The 20,459-nt window shown below is 42.1% G+C and overlaps 2 protein-coding genes across 3 annotated transcripts in view; both read right to left on the bottom strand.

Moving 5' to 3' along the window:
- Positions 1-7,276, bottom strand: part of TCEA1 (transcription elongation factor A1) — a 32,180-nt gene extending 24,904 nt beyond the window's left edge. The window contains exon 1 of the mRNA XM_029223033.1: positions 7,070-7,276. Coding sequence (XP_029078866.1) covers positions 7,070-7,132 — 63 coding nt within the window. The 5' untranslated portion in view covers positions 7,133-7,276. The remainder of the gene's footprint in view (positions 1-7,069) is intronic.
- A 7,826-nt stretch (positions 7,277-15,102) lies between these two features.
- Positions 15,103-20,459, bottom strand: part of LYPLA1 (lysophospholipase 1) — a 20,159-nt gene continuing 14,802 nt past the window's right edge. For both annotated transcript variants that reach the window (XM_029223092.1, XM_029223091.1), the window contains exons 7-9: positions 19,940-20,041; positions 18,448-18,624; positions 15,103-16,850 (exon numbers count right to left, since the gene is read on the bottom strand). In XM_029223092.1, the coding sequence (XP_029078925.1) occupies positions 16,797-16,850; positions 18,448-18,624; positions 19,940-20,041 (333 nt within the window). In that variant the 3' untranslated portion in view covers positions 15,103-16,796. The remainder of the gene's footprint in view (positions 16,851-18,447; positions 18,625-19,939; positions 20,042-20,459) is intronic.

The following is a 20,459-nucleotide window of genomic DNA, read 5'->3' as shown; positions in this document are numbered from 1 at the left end:
GCCCCCGCTTCTCTGCTACCATTTGGTCCCTCGAGGGTCGAAGAGCACTCCACTACTCTCTCAGATTTGCTTCCAAGCCACTGACACCCATTCCGCAAATGTCGATGCTGGGTTTGATGCTCTGCCTGTGAAAGTACATCCCAACGGCCATCTGGCCAGCAACATGTGTAACTCATTCTGTTTTCTGAAATGTTAAAATATGAAAACTAGCACCCTACGAACCAGTGAAACACAGCACACCCAGGGAAAACAGAAAGCCCTGCAACACATCCCTCATATGCACCCTAAAGGAAGAAACAAGCATGGAACCTCATGGTATCAGTATATTTCTTAAATTTAAAATCAAGCAGAGGTTTCCAGTCAGATAATTTTTCCATTTAAAGTTGACAGACTTGGCTGTAGAGAATAAAACAGTATTGACTCTTCTTCTGGCCACAAACAGAGACATCATTTTAATTTAACCCAGTACCTCATAAATAAAAACTTAAGTTCAAAAGAAATTACAAAACAGACTATTATGAAGGATGTTAATGATCCACTGCTTACAGATTCCTTCTGATCATAAAATTCTATAATTTTTCTTTAGAGGCAACTAAAAACAGTAAAACATTAGAGTTGTTAAAAAATAAAACACTGACTTTAAATTTACTATTAATTACGAATTTCTATAGGCATGACATTTTTGTGAGCGAGTATCTTCAATCCCGTATCTGCAAATCTCCAAACCAAAATCCTTTGAAAACCAAAAGACTTCTCATTTCTCACAGATTTTCAGTAAACTCACTTGGCAGCAACATCTCAACAGTTGCATAAAGCTATTTATGTTCTACTTATCCCACTTAATGCGAAAATGCTGCATTTCACTACAGAAATGCTAATATCTGATTACTGGGAACTTCCCAGATCTCACTGAGGATATTATGAAATATATGATGTTTGTACTATATCATCTTTATAAACCTGAAAAATTTGGAATTCTCAAATATATCAGACTCTAAAGGTTTTGATTGCGAGATTGTGGGCCTGTATCCTTATCTACCATAGATGTTTTTCTTCTACCCATGTCTCCATGGTCTTTCTGAACGATTTCTGACCTAGGATCAATTAAAAAGGAAGACAGGACTTCCCTGGTGGCGCTGTGGTTAAGAATCTGCCTGCCAACACAGGGGACACAGGTTCAAGCCCTGGTCCGGGAAGATCCCACATGCCGCGGAGCAACTAAGCTCGTGCACCACAACTGCTGAGCCTGCGCTCTAGAGCCCGCAAGCCACAACTACTGAAGCCCACGTGCCTAGAGCCTGTGCTCCGCAGCAAGAGAAGCCACCGCAATGGGAAGCCCGTGCACAGCAACGAAGAGTAGCCCCCGCTCGCCGGAACTAGAGAAAGCCCACGCGCAGCAATGAAGACCCAACACAGCCAAAAATAAACAACTATATAAAAAAAGAAATAAACAACTATGATGATCTGTGTGAGTGAAAAGCGCAAAAAAGAGACGATCGTATATTAATTCGGTGACAAAAGCTTTTGAGTGTCACTGTGTGCCAAGCGCTGTGTTAAACACTTTACATGCAGTATCTCATTTCACCTTTACAGTAAGCCCTACGGAAGAAGGGAATCTTATCGTCCCCGTTTTACAGAGGAGGAAATTAAAGCCCAGGTAAGTTAAGAAACTTGCACAAGGTCACATGATTACTAACTTGAAAAGGTGAGATTTACCCCATTCTGTCAAAGGACACTTATTGCCTCTCAACAAACACCCAACTAGCACCATATGCCAAGCTCTGCTCTGTGTTGAGGACACAGCAATGAGCACAACAGAAACCCTTTCTGACCTCAGCGAATTCAAAAATAGGCAGAAACCTTTGAGCATCTACTTCAAACCCTCAATTACACAAGAAAAAAACCTTAAACTCAGAGAAGGTAAGTGACTTGCCCAAGGCCACACTGATGCGTAATGTAAAGCGACAAGAATCCAGTTTCCTGACCCTTACACCACTGCTCTTTCCATTCCATAACCCCTCCCCCAACCCCCGTGGCAGTTCCGCTCTGTGAACTCCGATGAACAGCATTATCAAACAGTCCCCAATCATCACCTGCCTCTAAAGGTCATGTCTACTAGATCGCAGCATCTCCTATAGACAATGATGCAAGAGAAAGCAAGATCCTACCTTAACTTCCAGAGTCAAATTTAGTTCATAGTACTGGCTAAAAAATAAATAGCCACCACACTACCATGTTACATAGGTGGTACTTCTACTTGTTATCAGAAAGAAGTACTTTTATAAAATATGGTATACTGAAAACCCAGCATATACAAGACTGTACAGGATACAAAACTTCTCTTCAAAGAGATGTAAGAGAGAAGGAGCAACATGGAATATACAGTTAAGAACACGGGCTATACATATATGGTTGATCTAGATTCAAATCCATGTTCTGTCATTTCCAAATTATAAGATATTGGAAATGTTACTTGGCCTTCTCAAGCTTCAGCTTCTTTATATGTACATGAGCATAATACGCCAACCCTGAGTAGTTAAAATGGTCAAATGAGGTAATGTAACACATATGAAGTATCAAATTAGAGTGCCTAAGACAAAGGAGATGGTTGATAAGAGGTATAAAAGATACAAAAAATTATCTGTTTCTACCATAACAATATTCTCAAAAAGCCATAAAGCCAGCATTTTAAGAGAGCATTATTTAAGCTCAATCAACTCAAAAACAATTCTTACTAAGAATTATGATGAGATTTTAAGGTCTAAAAAATGAAGATGCTACTTATTTTTTTAAAAAGGAAACAAATTATAAATATTTGAGTTACAGCTCAGCAACATCACTATAAACTAGGAAATATAAATTTACTATGTCGCCTCAAATTTGTAGTTATTCTACACCAAAAGCACAAGCAACAAAAGAAAAAAATATATAAAATCAACTTCATAAAAATTAAAAGCTTGTGGGAATTCCCTAGCAGTCCAGTGGTTAAGACTCAGTGCTTTCAGTGCAGTGGCCTGGGTTCAATCCCTGGTGAGGGAATGAAGATCCTGCAAGCCACGCAGCGTGGCCAAAAAATGAATAAATAAAAATTTTAAAATAAAAGCTTTTATTTTATTAAAGTATATTAGTGGTTGGGGTAGATATGGTGACGACATAATGGGTTACTTAATGGACAGTTTCTATCTGGAGTGATGAAAATGTTCTAAAATTAGATAGTGGCGATAGCTGCACAAATCTGCAAATATATTAAAAACCACTGAATTGTGTACTTTAAATGGGTGAACTGTAATGTACAGCTAAATAAAGCTGTTATAAAAGATTGTGCAGTCATTCTAAATTTCGATTTATGCTAATTAAGCTAACCCTGATATGGAAACCAAAGTTTTCTTTCTAACCCAGGTACAATAAAGACTTAGAAATGTACATATTTCAGGTATCCCTGCTCCTAGGAAATTCTAACACCTAGTTTCAGTTTCTTTCTCTGCAATTTAATTCTACTCAGCCCTAAGCCTTCAGTGCAGAAAAAATACACAAACCTCCACACCCCACAAAATGTGTCTGTGAGCGTGAAAATTCTACGCTCTCACCTGACTCCTCTTTCTACAGTCTAGTGCTATAAATCCTTTACAAAGATAACCCAGAAGGTTTTTTAGCCTTTACCATATCCTAGGCACTGCCAAGAATTTCATATTCATCTAATCTTTACTAAACTATCTCCAATTCACTACCAAGAAAAACATTTTAGAGATGTTAAGAAACTTGCCTAAGACCACTCAGCTAACGTTCAGAAGAGCCAGGATTTGAACCAAGATTAGGAGTCAAAGACTTGCTTATTGATAAAGTCAAAATGACAAGAAAAAAGCTATGTAAAAAACAGCTAACACCCTGGGGCTTCCCTGGTGGTGCAGTGGTTAAGAATCCACCTGCCGATGCAGGGGACACGGGTTCGATCCTGGTCCGGGAGGATCTCACATGCCGCGGAGCAACTAAGCCCATGCGCCACAACTACTGAGCCTGCACTCTGGAGCCCGCAAGCCACAACTACTGAGCCCACGAACCACAACTACTGAGCCTGTGCTCTAGAGCCCGCGAGCCACAAGTACTGAAGCCCACATGCCTAGAGCCTGTGCTCCGCAACAAAAGAAGCCACTGTAGTGAGAAGCCCACACACCGCAACGAAGAACAGCCCCCGCTCACCGCAACTAGAGAAAGCCTGCGTGCAGCAACAAAGACCCAATGCAGCCAAAAATGAATAAATAAATTTTTAAAAATACATTATTTAAAAAAAAAAGCTAATATCTGAAAATTTGGCACTAATTCACATGGTTCATCATGGCCTCAAAGCGTGTACTGTTTAAGATCAAGTACACACGTGGGGCAACACCCTGGGTAGTACCAGGTCAAGATATTGTTGGGGTATTTAGGGAAACCCGTCTGCCCCACGACAGCAAGTGCCCTGGTCGTACAGTTGTACCCAGACAAGGTTCAGATACAGATGCAAGGTCTTCTAGAGATGCTGTAGTTGAACAGAGTAGTACTGGCTTTAAAGCAAAATAGATTTAGATTCACATCTTCATTTGGCCTCTTTGTAGCTATTAGGCTTAAGACAATTAACTTTCTAAATACTTCACTTCCTCATTTTTAGAATGGAGATAATGCTTATCTCAATAAACTGTCAGGAATAAATGTGATAAGGTAGGTAACTTAGTAGAATGCCTAGCTCAGAGTAATAGCTCAATAAATGGTAGCTGTTTTATTATTACTTAAAAGTGACACCTACGGTTTTATTAAAACAATATCTAATAACAGCACTTAAACTTCAATTCATAGGACAACTATTACTTTTCAAGCAAAGTTTACTTTTTCACAGTATCAAAATAATATAAAAATTAACTCAGAGAAAATCTAGAAACCACACACAAAAAAAGAGAAACAAATCTACCATAATCCTAAAATGCCCAGAATGACTTCTGTTAAATTACTGAACACTTAAAAAGCTATTTATGGGCTGCTGATGTGCTCTGGAGGGCAGGGAGGGAGAGTCATTCAGACCATTTCCCTTTCTCTATCTCATTTGCCTATATGAATTTCTGTAAGACAGACAGGAAAAGTGAGAAGGAATAAAAAGTAAAAGAGCCAGTCAATTTTCCCTTTCTCTTGGGGGGACCAGTTTTTACATTGAAGTTTTGCACTACTAGAAACGTAAGATTTGAGAAGAACAATGAGCCTTGAGGACTATCTTGGAGCTTATCCTCATTCTCCTGCGGGCGCACTGTGTGTTTATAATTTGAGAACTGCACACAAATACAAAGTGGTCTTCTCCATACTTGCTCACTAAGGAATTCCTCATTTCTAGGAAACATCTATTTCAAGGAAAGGAAACAAACAAAAACACCTAGTGCACTATATGATTAAAAGGTACACATTTTATAGCCTGAGTTCGAGAAAAAAATTACCCAAGTAACAGCCTTTTTCCCTAGGAGCCAGCTTCTACTAGGGGAGTCCAGGGTTCTCTAGGCAAAGAAAAAAAACTCGCCAGTTTAACCGGAATAACAGAAACGTTCAGCCAATCAAATATACAGAACTCATCACTTGTAGTGAGGAATGAAAGGCCTGTATCAACAGAAAAAATAAATGGCACAGGCAACGTCTGGAACAGAAAACAAACAGGAAATACTTAAAAAAGCCAAAATTGCAAATACTGATTAACAGGGTATGAAATTACATGCTGGGCAATGCACCTGCTAAAGGAAAAGGGGAGCCGACTACGCCTGAAATCTTAAGAATTCAGTGTTTAACACTACTTCTGTAGGCTGCCCAGCAGAAAACTCGGGTCCTGGCTTAATCCACAATGCACACTTCATTTAAGGAGGTGAACTGCTTGGTCTGATTCAGTTTCTTATTCTGTAAAATGAATGCAACACAGCTGTCGTGAGTCCCCAAAGAATTCTGCACAGATGCTTTGTAACTCCCAAGTGCTGTGCAAATCAGAGCGGCCCTTTTCTCCTTCACCTTAGTTTGACTTAGAATTTCAGAAGTTTAGCTGAAAATAGACGACTCGGAAGCAAGGGACTGCAAGCGGCCCACACAGGTGGACAGAAATGCAGGAACTGGAGCACCTCATACAAACCACAAGAGAACACGTTCACATGAACACGTTATCAGTCACAGAAAACGCCGCTAGTATCAACCATAAACCACTTAGAGAGGACCAGCAACGACGTGTGTCCAAATCCAGCCAGCAGCACAGCCTCGTCAGTGCGAGTGCCTTCAACACAGCTCCTCGCACGCCGCGGCCTAACAAGATCCACTTGGTCAAAAAAGTTTAGCAACTTGCCAAGTACACTGGCATAGTTTACCTTTTTTTAATTGCTAAGCAAACATGCAGGCTGGCTGAGACAATCAAGGGAATGTTCAGCCTTCTTCAGAAATAAGATCCAGGAAATTCACATTCTGCTTTAACAGTTTCACGTCTAAAACTGATCACAAACCTCTGTTTGATGTTGTTTTCTCGATGCTGGCCAATGAGCCCGGAAAAGAGAACGAATTCTTTCAAACAGGGAGGGCTCTCTACACTCTTCAGCTAAACCAACGAGACTTTACCACCGTGACGTTTAAAATAATGAGGAGCATTATTGCCTCGATGGAGTTTACCAGGCTGCGCTAATCACGAGGGGCCTCGGGCGCCCAGGGCGGGTCCCAGCGCCGGTGGCCGCGGGACCGGACGCCCTCCCCGGGGGCCCCCCAGGACCCCTGCCCGGGACGCGGCCGCGAGACAGGACGCCCCCCCAGAACCCCTGCCCGGGACGCGGCCGCGAGACAGGACGCCCCCCCACAGAACCCCTGTCCGGGACGCAGCAGTGGGACAGGACGCCCCCCAAGAACCCCTGCCCGGGACGCGGCCGCGGGACACGAAGCCCCCCGCCCAGGACCCTCTCCCCAGAGCGCGGGCCTCGCCGCCGTCACGCGGCACCCGCCGCGCTCACCGCGGGCCGGGAGCCCCCTCAGGCCGACTGGCCCCCGCCCGCCGCCCGGCCTCCCTCCGGCCCGCGCCGCCCGCCGCGCTCACCGCGTTCTTCTTCTGCACCATCTTGTCCATCTTCTTGGCAATGCGGACCACCTCGTCCTCCATGGCTCCGGCAGCCCTGCCCCGCGCCGGGCCGCGGGGGACGGGAAGCGAGCGGAGCTGGCGGGGCGGCGGGTGAGCCCAGGCGTCGGCGAGGGCCCTCAGCAGGCCTGACCGAGGCGCTTCCTCACTCACGGAGCCCGCGGCAGCGGCGGCAGCGTCTGAGGAGGCGGCGCTCCTCCCCCGCAGGCAGAGCCAATCGAGCTCCGCGCGCGCCGAGCAGGGGCCTCCAATCGACAGCGGACCAGCTGGGCAACGAGTGTTCCGGGCCGCAGGGCTTCGTCGGCTGTCGTGAAAGTGGGCGGGCGGCGCGGCCGAGCTTTGCGCGCGCTCCCTCTAGCCCCGCCCAGCCCGCCCAGCGGACCCCACCCCCTGTCCCCAGTCCCCCGGTCCCCCTTCCCCGGGCTGTGACGCCCGCAGAGAGCCCCGGGGCGCTGAGCCCGGCGGCTTTGGACGCTGGAACATGGGCGGCTTTTGCAGTCAGTCGGAACCCCAGCATTTTCCCCGCCGTCGACGGCTGCCTGGAAATCAGATTCCCCATCCCCCTAAATAGGCCTTTATCGTAGGAATGTGACCATTGTAAGCGCTTCCTCTTTAAAGTCGTTTGTAAGCGCCGTAAAGCCGGAGACCCAATCTTGTTTGTTTCCTGACTCAGAATGCTGGACGCAGCACCTTGAATACAGTTGAATAATAGTTGACAGGAACGTTCTCATCAAAGAAGTTAAAGGCATCTCGCCTGCTCTGAAGGTCAGTGAGGAAGTTGACGTCCTAAAGAGTTATGACTAACAACATAAAGCCAAGGTAGAAAATTGAAATTATCAGTACTGGAGAGTATAGGCTCCTTCAATAGGTCTTTGCCCAATTAACGCCCTTGACTACCATCTCCTGCAGTTTGCTGACCTATCCCCACACCCAATTTAACCATCATTAGTCAAAATTCACCACCTAATAATGTTTTTTCTATACTATGATGTAAGGTTTTGTTCTACCTGTTATTTGGGGGAAAGAGTAACTTGAACCATGTCCCTTTTTCTTTATTTCATTTATTTCTTTTCATCTTAAAATTGTCTTTTTATTATTGATTCCCAACTTAAATTGCAGTAAAAATATACGATTGCAAAGTTACTGGTTCTAAGGTATTTATTGAGATTTGTTTTATCAATTTTTAGAAATAGTCTATGTGTCCTGAAAAAGAATGTGTATTCTATAACGGCAGATGTGAAGTTCTATATGGGCCCATTAGCCCGAAATTAATTTTATTGTTCAAATACTTATACCTCAGTTTGTTGTCCACTTGATGCATCAGTTAATAATGAGTATGTACAAATCGCCATTTATGTTTGTAGATTTGTACATTTACTCTAATAATTGTCATTTTTGTTTTTTTCCAAAGAATCAGCTTACTATACTTTCACTGTGGTAAAATACACATAACATTGTCAAATGACAAAACTGAAACAATTTAGTGATGAATCTGATGTGCTTTATCCAAAGGAAAACAATCCATGGATTGGGGAGTACCTTGCCTCACAAGCAGTGGTGCACTTTTCCAGGGGTGTTGGGGGCAAGGGTTAGTTTTATAGAGCTTACAAAAGGCAACCTGGAAACACTTAATTTTGTTAAAATGGCAATGATAAATCTTCATGACCTTGGATTTCGCAATGGTTTTATAGGTATGACACCAAAAGTACAAGCAACAAAAGGAAACAGATAAACTGGACTTTGATAAAATTAAATAGGTTTGCACATCAAAGATTGCTATCAAGAGGAGAAAAGACAGCCCACCAAATGGGAAACAATATTTGCAAATCATATCTGATAAGAACCTAGTGTCCTGGACATATAAAGCAGTCTTAAAACTCAACAACAAAAAGACAACCTGGTTAAAAGTTTGGCGAAGGACTAGACATTTCTCCAGATGTATAAATGGCCAACAAGCACATTAAAATATTCTCGACACAATCAGTTAATAGGGAAATGCAAATTAAAGCTGCACGAGATACCGTTTCACATTCACTAGGATGGTTAGAATAAAAGTATGGATAAAAACAAGTGTTGACAAGGATGTGGAGATGGTGGAACCGTAGTACAAATCTGGTGGGAATGGCATCAAAATTTGGGTGCGGGGAGAGATTTGCCATCGTTCCTTCAAATATTCTTGCTGCCTCTCTCTTCTCTCCTAGGACTCCATATACTTGATGGGTTCCCACAGTTTTCTTAGGCTCTGTTCATCTTACATATGTAAGATGTAACCATTGGAGAAAACTGGGTGAAGTGTACACAGGACCTTTCTGTACTATCTTCATAATTCCCTGTCAATCTATGAATGCTTCAAAAGAAAAGTTGTGGGTTTCTTATATACAATGGTAGGGATGATAGAAGTTGAAATAGTCTATGGTTCTCCTATTTTCGGAAAGTAGATGAGAAATAGTCATTCCATTTAAGTATTCACAATGTAAGGCTAACTAAAAAAGAATACAACGATATGTAGCTTCCAAACTTGTAGGGGTGGGGATGAAATAAAGCTCAATTTTTCTGCATCCTCACCAGCATTTGGCATTGACATTATTTTTTATTTTAGCTGTTCTAATAAGTATATAGTGATATTTCATTTTGGTTTTTTCACTTCCCTAATGGTTTAGCGATGTTGAATGTATTTTCATCTGCTCGATTACCATCCGTGTAGCCTCTTCAGTGAGTATCTCTTCATGTTTTTTTGCCTATTTTCTAATTGGATTTTTTTTTAACTGTTGAGTTTTGAGAGTTCTTTATATATTATAGGTACTGGATATGTGGGTATGTGGTTTGTAGATATTTTCTCCCAGTCTTAATTTGTCTTTTCATCCTCTTAACAGGGTCTTTGAAAGAGCCAAAGTTTTAGATTTTGAGGAAGTCCAATTAATTTTTTTCTTTGAGGTATTATACTTTTGCTGTCTTATTTAGAAACACTTCAAGCCCTAGATCCTGAAGATTTTCTACTGGGTTTTCTTCTATAAGTTTTGTATTTGATGTTTAAGTCTATGATTCATTTTAAATTAACTTCTGTATAAGGTATAAGGTTTAGTTCAAGGTTCACTTCTTTGGCTTTGGATGTCCAATTGCTTCAGCACCATTTGTTGAAAGACTATCATTCCTTCGTTTAATTGCTTTTGTACCTTTGTCCAAAACCATTTGGCTGTGCTTGTGTGGGGCTATTTCTGCTTTATTTTGTTCATCTATGTGTCTCTCTCTGCCAATAACACATAGTTTCGATTTCTGTCACTGTATAGTAAGTCTTGAAATCCAATGGGCTTCTCCCACTTTCTTCTTTTTCAATACTGTTTAATCTATTCTGGTTCCTTTGCCTTTCCATATAAATTTTAGAAAATCTTGTGTATAGCTACAAGAATCTTGCTGGGATGCTGAGAGGTATTGCATTAAATTTTCTATCCATTTGGGGAGAAGTAACATCTTTACTATATTGAGTCCTCCAATCCATGAACACGATGTTTGTCTCCATTTATTTACATCTTCTTTGATGTCTTTCATCAGCATTTTATAGTTTTCAGCCTCCAAATCCTGTACATTTCTTAGGTTTACACTTAGGTACTCTTTTTTCCTTTTGGGCAATTATAAGTAGTACTGTATTTTAAATTTTGGGTTTCACATGTTCCTTGTTAGTATATAAAGTACAACTGATTTGGGCAGGTACTTCATTTTTATCGTGTTTCAGCTCCCAAGTTAGTATTAGTTTCATGCAGTCGGTTTTGTTTAGTTACCCAAATGTTTACCACTCTTTCCCCATTCTTTGCATCTCTCCTTTCCTCTGGCTCATTTTTCTTCTGAAAGAACACCTTTTAACAGTTCTGTCAGTATTCTTTTTCTCATACACTTTCTATGTCAAAGTGGCTTTCTTTTGCCCTCACTGTGAAATGAGTTGACCTCTGTAGAAGTTCCCAATTGTCCTTTTCTCTCCCACTTTGATGTTATTCCATTATCTTCTGACCTATGGTGGTGTTTTTCTTAAGTGTGCTGTGTGACAGTGAAAGCAGGCTCTCTCTGGTTGCTATTAAGATCTTTTTCTATGGTATTCAGTTTTGCTTTGCACCATGAAATGTCTCTTTAGAGACTTAGTAGTTTATTTATACTGTTAGTAATATTTTTCTTCCTGAATTTGAGATTTCTTACCTTTCCTGAAGTCTGGAAAAATGTCAGTCATTTTATCTTCATGTATTGCTTCTCTCCCATTCTCCTCTCTCCTGCAACTTCCATTAAACTTTATATTGGACCTCTTAATTTTACTTTTCTAGTCTCTTACCCTTCCCTTTTGCTTGCTGGGATTTCTCCTGAGTAATTTCCTCAGAGCTTTCTTTCATACACAATTTCACATGCATACACGTCTGTTGTGTCTAATATGCAGGTTTTTTTTTTTAATATTTATTTATTTGACTGCGCCACGTCTTAGTTGCGGCATGCGGGATCTTTAGTTGCAGCATGTGGGATCTAATTCCCTGACCAGAGATCGAACCTAGGCCCCCATAGTGGGAGTGTGGAGTCTTAACCCCTGGACCACCAGGGAAGTCCCTAGTATGCAGTTTAATTCATCCATTTGAATATTTTTTGTAGGTCAGATATTACAACTCAAAATCTGAAGAACAAGGAGTATGGGGTTTCAGCTTGGGAAGTTGATAAAGTTCTGGAGGTGGATGGTGGTGACCGTTGCACAATGTGGATGTAATGAATGCCATTGAACTGTATAATTTTAAAGTAGTTAAAACTGTAAATTTTGTTATATTTTACCACAGTAAAAAATCTGAAGAATAAAAAAAGCACATCCGGGCTTCCCTGGTGGCGCAGTGGTTGAGAATCCGCCTGCCGATGCAGGGGACAGGGGTTCGTGCCCCGGTGCGGGAAGATCCCACATGCCGCGGAGTGGCTGGGCCCGTGAGCCATGGCCGCTGAGCCTGCGCGTCTGGAGCCTGTGCTCCGCAGCGGGAGAGACCACAGCAGTGAGAGGCCTGCGTACCGCAAAAAAAAAAAAAACACATCCAAGGCTGGCCTTCTCCCCTCCTTTCCTTACCTGCCTCATCCTCTCCCCCATCCATAACCACTTTTATTAGGTTCTTCTTTGCATCCTTCTAGCATTTGAGGTTTTCTTTTAATGCAAAGTCTAGCCAAGTCAAATATATGGTCTTATTTCCTCCCCTTTGTTTTTTACCTTATTTCTTCATCAATAATGTATTCTGAATCCTTCCCAAATTAATACAGAGCATCCTCATTCTTTTTTTATAGCAGTGTAACAATCCATTGTGTAGGCGGAGGGTAGTTTATTTAGCTGGTCCACTTTTATCCCACGTTGGGTTGTTTCAAATATTTTACCATCATAAATAATGCTTCTCCATTAAGATTTTTCACTTGAGTGGTTATTTTTCACTTCTAGACGTTTTCTTTTTCAAAGCTGCATTTTCTTTCTTTCTTCTTCTTTTTTATAAATTTATTTATTTATTTTTGGCTGTGTTGGGTCTTCATTGCTGCGGCCGGGCTTTCTCTAGTTGCGGCGAGCGGGAGCTACTCTTGGTTGCGGTGCGCAGGCTTCTCATTGCGGCGGCTTCTCTTGTGGCGGAGCGCAGGCTCTAGGCACGCGGGCTTCAGTAGTTGTGGCACGTGGGCTCAATAGCTGTGGCGCACAGGCTTAGTTGCTCCGTGGCATGTGGGATCTTCCCGGACCAGGGCTCGAACCTGAGTCCCCTGCATGGGCAGGCGGATTCTTAACCACTGCGCCAGCAGGGAAGTCCCCAAAGCTGCATTTTCTGATACTGTGTCCTTCTCACTTGTCTGTTCTTTTCTCTGGTTGGTTAACTCTCTCATACCGTCTATCCTTTTAAAGTTCCTGAGAGCCCAATGATCCCTTTACCTTTTGTGTCATCTCGTGTTCCCGTGTAGGCAGTTCTCTCATAGGCTTCATCCTTTGGGGGTGTTGAGCTCACTTTTGGCAGGGCTAAATTAACCAGCCTGGGTTGAGAATGTCACTCTCCATAAAGAATCTGTTTGGGGACTTCCCTGGTGGCACAGTGGTTAAGAATCCACCTGCCAAGGCAGGGGACACGGGTTCGAGCCCTGGTCCGGGAAGATCCCACATGCCACGGAGCAACTAAGCCTGTGTGCCACAACTACTGAGCCTGCGCTCTAGAGCCCGTGAGCCACAACTACTGAGCCCACGCACCACAACTACGGAGCCCACATGCCTAGAGCCCGTGCAACGAGATAAGTCACCGCAATGAGAAGCCTGCCTAAATAAATAAATAAACAAATAAAAAGAATCTGTTTGCCTCTTCCAGGTGCCCGAGGGTCAGAGCCAGTCTGAGGAAATTCTTTTTTTTTTTTTGCCTCGTCTTGCAGCATGCTGGATCTTAATTCCCCGATCAGGGATCGAACCCAAGCCCAGCAGTGAAAGTGCCGAGGCCTAACCACTGCACTGCCAGGGAAGTCCCCAAGGAAATTGTTGATATTAACTTAGAAGCTTATGTGTTTCCAGGCCACATTAATAGTATACATTCAAAATCCAAATATCTATGAGGACAAGCTTCTGGTTAAACAAATTCAAGTGAAGAGCTCCCTTCTCTCTCATTCAGAGCCCAAGCCAAAATAGACAAGCTTTCCCATCGCTTCCTGGCAGTCAGACTTTTTTCCAGTTCATATGACAAAGAGCGCAGCCCTTAAAAGGGTGCTAGCTTCATAACGGTGAGTTATTTCTGAGACCCCAAGTCAAGTGTGCCGTGTGGGTTTTAGGTCCTTTTGAGTTCTCTCTAGGTACCACAGGATGCAATTTCTTTAGGGCAAGCTGATTTTTACCCTAGTTTATTTAGCATTTCTAGGTGTTTTGAATTACATGAAACATAAGTTTGTGCTGTATTTATTTAGTTATTCATTTATTTATGTTTAGAAGCATTTAAATTACCTCACGGGGCACAGGGCAAGGCAGGGGACCACAAAGTAATTAAGGCACATCATTTTGAACCCTGGCTCTTACACATAATAGCTCTGTAACCACAGGCAAACAGTTCATCTCTCCAGGGATCAGTTTCCTCTTCTGTAAAATGAAGCTAAGGTTGATGTGAAGATTATATGAGTAAAGGACAGTACAGTGCCTGCCTGGAATATATTAAGTACTTAACGAATAAACAAATTTTCACTTTTTAGTAAATTTTACGAATAAAATGGTATGTTGTTAGGAGGGTGTCGTGTATCTACTTCTAAAAAGTAGCAATAAGAAGGACTTCAGCAGTAGGCAAACCTCCCAATGACTCACATACATAGACACTGTCGTTACCTGTCGACAGACGTAAACAATACCATGCTCCGACCGCATCTGATTGTGAACCAAGAGTTTCAAAAGGATGATGAAATCAAAGATTATCACATGAAATATGATGCTGCTGTGAAGAAGGATGAATCTAAAAAAGAGCTGAAGCTGACGAGAGCATTACAGTACCGAACTCTCTTACCACGAGGGCTACCCCAAAATGGAACAAGCAGCCTCACAAAAAGGGGAGCTGTCACTTTATTCAAAAGCAGAAGCTGAAGGACTGCTTAAGAGGCAGAACAGACGGGATTCCTTCCTGGGAAGAGTTAGAAATCAGCAGTGAGATAAAAGGAGAAGAAACTACTTGGATAACTGATTTATGACACGAATTTTTAAAAATCCCATGAATACTACATGGAAGGAAAAGACAGAGCGAAACACCAAACTTCTTAAATAGGTTAGGAACACTGAAAATCAAACTGAAGATTTGTTCAGCTTGTTAATAACACTGAGGAATAGGAAGCCTGGGCCCCGCCTGGAGAGAGCCAGGCGGGGGCCACACCACCATCAAACTTCCCTCTCAATGTGTGTTCCTGGGATTACACGGTCGCTTTCCTCCTTTTCCTTACAGACAGCCATTCCAAGGAAACGCAGATGTTAAAAATCATATTCCAAAGAGCCAGTCACAGAAAAGTCAGAATTACATTTTATTTCACATTGATAGAAACCGTGAAAAAGATTTACATTTTCCCACATTACAGCACATTTCAATGGAATATATTTCTTGCCATAAATTAGATCTTGCTGATTTGTGTAAGTGAAACAACAGTTTACATTCTTCAAGATAAAAGCAAAATGACTTAGTAAATGATTGTTTAAAAACTGTAAATCCAGACATAAACGTATGGCTTCATTATTAACGTCCTACACTGTCCATACGAAATCATTTCCATCATCAAGTAGCACCCATTTATAAAGATGCGTTCCTAACGGTGTTCTAGTCGGTTGGAATACAGCAGAAAAATTAACAACAGTTCAGAAATATCAGGCGTACATTTTTGCTACATATTAAACTGGGTGGTAACTACACCATATGTACTGAGTTCTGACTAACTTTTATTACCCATAAACTTGTTTTCAAATAATGTTAACCAATAATCTGAAAAATCTATTTAAAATCAAATAATTGCTACTTTCATGTTTGCACAGAAACTAACTTAAAAAGATCCTCTCTGACTACAGTAAAAATTTCAAATAAGTCCACTGGCAGATAAAAGTAAAGCAAATTTTTCAAATGGATTGTTTATTTCCTACAGCAGTCGGTTTCAAACATATGTGCAAAATAAGTAAACTAAAACTCTACGCTATGAGGAGAATCATCTTAGAACAAATCATCTTAGAAATTACAGTTTGTAAGATCAGTCTTAAATATTTCGGAACATACTAGAATATGACCTAATTATTCTTTCAGTTCATTACAGAAAAATACAACCACAGAATTATCCTCGTTACCTGTAACTCTGCAGGCCTAAGCTGCAGACAAAGGTCCAGTTTAAGAAGTAGTGTAGAAACTTTGAAGGGATGCCTGGCTTCTTTCTACCAGTATAAATACACTTTCAGTGCCGTCACGTCTGTGATTCAGAATGTCAAATTACAGCACGTACTGACAGCAGACGTCCATGGCAAGTAGGCAATATTTGGTCTGTTATGAAGGATAAAAAAGAAGAAAGAACACTTTTCTTTTCTAGAGAGGAAAAAAGAGTATTAAATAGAAATTATATTTAGGAAAGAAAAACCTGGTCCCCAAAATAAGAGGGCCATTAATTGAAGACAGCAATATTTCTTTTTATTGACACTTAGAAGCATTATCCCTATTATTAGGAATAATGTAATAACACCTCATTCTTATTATGCATTATAATCATTAAGTACATATGAACACATATATAAAAATACAGATACTGCTAATTTGGGAATAAGTCCAGAGTCTTAAGTCACAGCACGCATAGACTGTTTATGTCTTAACTGCTCATTTATACCTGAACGGGTTTTCATTAAGCATACTAATAATTTTCAAGTGATGTAATAAAAAATCTGGTTACAGTATTTTACTATTTTGCTGAATTACATATGAGAGAAAGAAGCTAGCTGCTTCACCTATTTTAATACTAATATATTCTGGATCATGTTATACAAATACATACATAGAAACTTAAAAGATCATAAATTTCCCATGAGGAGATTTATTTAGTCTGTGTCATTGGTGTGTATTTGCAAAACATTTTAACACTGCAAACATCAGGGGTTTCAAGATCGGGCACAGAAAAAACTTTATACTCTATGACAATGATGCTGGTGTGCACTTCTCCACAAGGCCTCTTAGTGACGTCAATCAATAGGAGGTAAGAGTTTATCAATGAACTGCTTGATATCCATCATTTCCTGTTTGGAATAAAGGGATTATTAATATGCAGTTACACAAATCAGAAATTAAATACCACTAACTAAAACCACATTTTTACTACAATTATATAAAAAGTGGTGAAAAAGAAATGAGGCACCGATAGAAATTAGAAAACATTTCCCACAATGATTATTATCGTAATTCAATGATCACTCTCACGTATTATGAAGTCCTATGAAAATGGTCTGCATTTGCACTGCTTGAACAAAATAAAACACTGGGGGTGGCAGGGGGAGAGGAAGGGGGTCTAAAAGTGACAATAACTACACAGAGAAGACTTGGTATGTACACAACTGCCATCAACCAAGTGTCCGTGCCCAGCTTCTAACACTCCCTCATTAGAATGAGATGCGAAATCAACAGTACCAGATGCTTTGTGCCTTTCCAAAGGATTCACACACAACCAGCCAGCTGAGGCTGAGGGGAGCAGGTCCCCAAGGCAGGCCTGGAGAGACGCAGAGGTGAATCCACCACAGAGGAAACTGCTCGACACCTCCCGCGTCTGGCCCAGCTTTCTCACTTCCCTCAAACACATCTCCTGCTGCCACCGCTAGACCCACACAGGAGCACGCAGGAACCTTCACCCGCATCACCTCCTCACTCGGGAAAGAAGGCACGGCACGGCAGTGGCCTGTCTCACCCGCCATGTGGCCCCCACTGCGACCCCACCTCCTCCAGCCCCATCTCCTGTCCCTTCCTGCCCCGAACCGTCCGTCCAGTGTTCTCCAGTGTGGTGAACAGTCTCATCCACACACACACAGCCGCCTGCGTCTGCCCCTTGAAGCCTCAATGTGCTGACTCAGAGGCACCGAGTCTGGAGTCCTGGCATCTGTGTGTTTGTTAAGCTCCGGCGGGGGGGGGGGGGGGGGGGGGGGGGCGGGTGTGCTTTGAAAACCACTGCTCTGGACCTTCAGCCCCTCCCTCCTGGTACCCGGCGTGTCGCCCTTTCTGGATTCAATGCATCATCAGGGGCTCAACTATGTTCTCAGTAACGCCTAGAATCCCAGGTTCCCCGTCTTTCTGGATAAGTCATATTACTACCTGCCTTCTCTGTCCCAAAGCAAATGATTTCGCCAGGCTGACAGGTGCAAAAAATGTTAACTTGGACTGTCTCAATGCTTAGCAATTGATTTTTATTCTAGTCCTTTTCAAGCCTCCAAACCTATCCTGACAACCCTCATTCTTACGATCACCCGTCTCAGTTTTTCAGAGCACTTTTAAAAGACTTCTAATATAACACATATCACATTCTGCTTTCTATATAGTTACTTGGATATATATCCTTCTCCCTATTCAAAATTTTCATTTTAAGTAAACTACTTTAGGCTTTAACAAAGAAATGATTTTATTTGTCCTTGAATTATTTACAGTGTTTACATGTAATAAGAAATTAGTGAATGTCTGTTGAATTAAGTTGCATAAACTTTGATCTAAGTCCTACTAACCTATGGTTCAATGTGAATTCATTAATTAACTTCTTTAAATCCCCAAGCAGTCAAATGTTATTTATCTTAAAAATATCACATGCAAACAGTTGCAGACGTGCCCCTATAATCACTGCTTCCAAACACTTACCTGTTGACATGAACTGTGCATCATGCCTCCATAGGTTTTGAAGGTTACATTGGTTGGGTTTACCAATGTCTTTAGCCTTTCAGCAGTAAGAGAACCAAACATTAGGGGAACTAAAGGATCCAAATCTCCATGGCACTGAAGAATAGAAATGTCTCTATTCACACCACTGATAGGACCCTGCAGAAAACAGAACAGGACTATAGGATCATTTATCCAAGTGTGTGGAGCATTATGCTCGGCACATACAACATGTGCTTGCTCACACTATAGGTTATCTTTGGCCACAGAAATAAAATTCCTCCCATCCTTATACCCCCCCATCTCTTTATTTAGACTTTTATAGGACATATGATTACCCTGCCTTGTACTGTATGTTTTCCTAATGAATCAGTTCCTTGAAACACACTGTACCCTAACCATATGTTCGGGTGGCTGGACACAAGACGTATGTTTTAGCTGAGTCATGTTCTTTGCAGCTCTTATTTGATTCTTTCATTTTATTTTTTTTAAGAATGTGTATTTAATTACTTACTTAATTAATTAATTTTTATTTTTGTCCGCGTTGGGTCTTCGCTGCTGCACGCGGGCTTTCTCTAGTTGCAGCGAGCGCACGGGCTTAGCTGCTCCGCGGCACGTGGGATCTTCCTGGACCAGGGACTGAACCCGTGTCCCCTGCATTGGCAGGCGGATTCTTAACCACTGCGCCACCAGGGAAGTCCCTCTTACTTGATTTGAATAAGAAAGTTAATAAACAGCACTTACTATGTGCAAGACACCGAAGGGTTACTATATAGTGATAAGAAAAACCCCCTAGGTTTAAGGATGAATTTGAAAATAAAATAACGCCCGCATCCCCCATGTGTACTATATATTGCTTTATACTGTTGAGTATTTAGAAATTATATTCTACACTAGAATTCTGCCACCAAGCAATGAACATACTGGGCATTCAAAAACATCATTTCTATGTGTAAAGAATAGCCCTAATTTTGATATGTATCTTAAAATGTACCAAAGACTTCAAATATAGAATTTATGACAGTAAGGACTTCCTTCCTCCTTCCCTCTCCCTCCCTGTCTTCTTTTCTCTTTTTAAGGGCTCATTTCTTATTCTATTCCATGCAACCCACGGTAGAGACAGTGCTGTATACAGGTAAAGCCTAGCGAGAGTACATCACAGAAGTCTACGGCAGTTCTTTTTAAAAACGGATGACTGATGTAGACTACGGGCCTTGAGTGACACTGACGTGTCACGGTAGGTTCACTGGTTATAACAAATGCGTCCTGTGCTGTGGGATGCTGATGGGGGAGCTGTGCGTGGACGGGGACGCGGGTATATGGACACCTTCTGTACTTGCTGCTCAATTTGTTGTGAACCTGAAACTGCTTTAAAAAAATTAAATTTATTAATAATCATAACGTGACGGTGTCCTGAACATCGTCTGCCATCCCTCAGCTCAGTGATACCGCGCTGCAGGCGTGGGTCAGGCACCTGTGGAAAGGAAGCCCGCAGGGGCAGCCAGCAGCTGAGAGCGGTGACGCCGGCCAGCTTCTGCTGTGTGGTCAGTGCCGTGTACAGAGATAAAGCTCCTCCCTGGAAAGACAACACGGAAAGTCAGTGGGACACAACTTCTGCCGGCAGCAACGGGAGTGATTCTTGTTATCAACACCATTCATAAAAAAATCGAAGCGGGTGGCTGATGCCCAATACAATAGGCAAACTGGTAGAAACACATGCACGCCCCGCCGCGTCCACAGGACCTGACTCTCCACGGTGAAGACCGTCGTGAGACCACAGCGACTGCCCAACCAGCCAACAGCAGAGCCCGCTGCTGCCCTGACAATGCCGTACGGAAGTTCCGAACTTACAGTTACTATTTTCTTTGTTTTGGCTGCACCATGCATCATGTGGGATCTTAGTTCCCCAACCGGGGATCCAACCCACACCCCCTGCAGTGGGAGCGCGGAGTCTTAAGCAGTGGACCACAAGGGAAGTGCCCTGCAGTGGGAGC

Source organism: Monodon monoceros, unplaced genomic scaffold, assembly GCF_005190385.1.
Source record: "Monodon monoceros isolate NGI ecotype Baffin Bay Population unplaced genomic scaffold, NGI_Narwhal_1 Super_Scaffold_14, whole genome shotgun sequence".
Lineage (NCBI taxonomy): Eukaryota > Metazoa > Chordata > Mammalia > Artiodactyla > Monodontidae > Monodon > Monodon monoceros.
The sequence above is the reverse complement of the archived record's forward strand: the minus strand, read 5'-3'. Positions and strand labels throughout refer to the sequence as shown.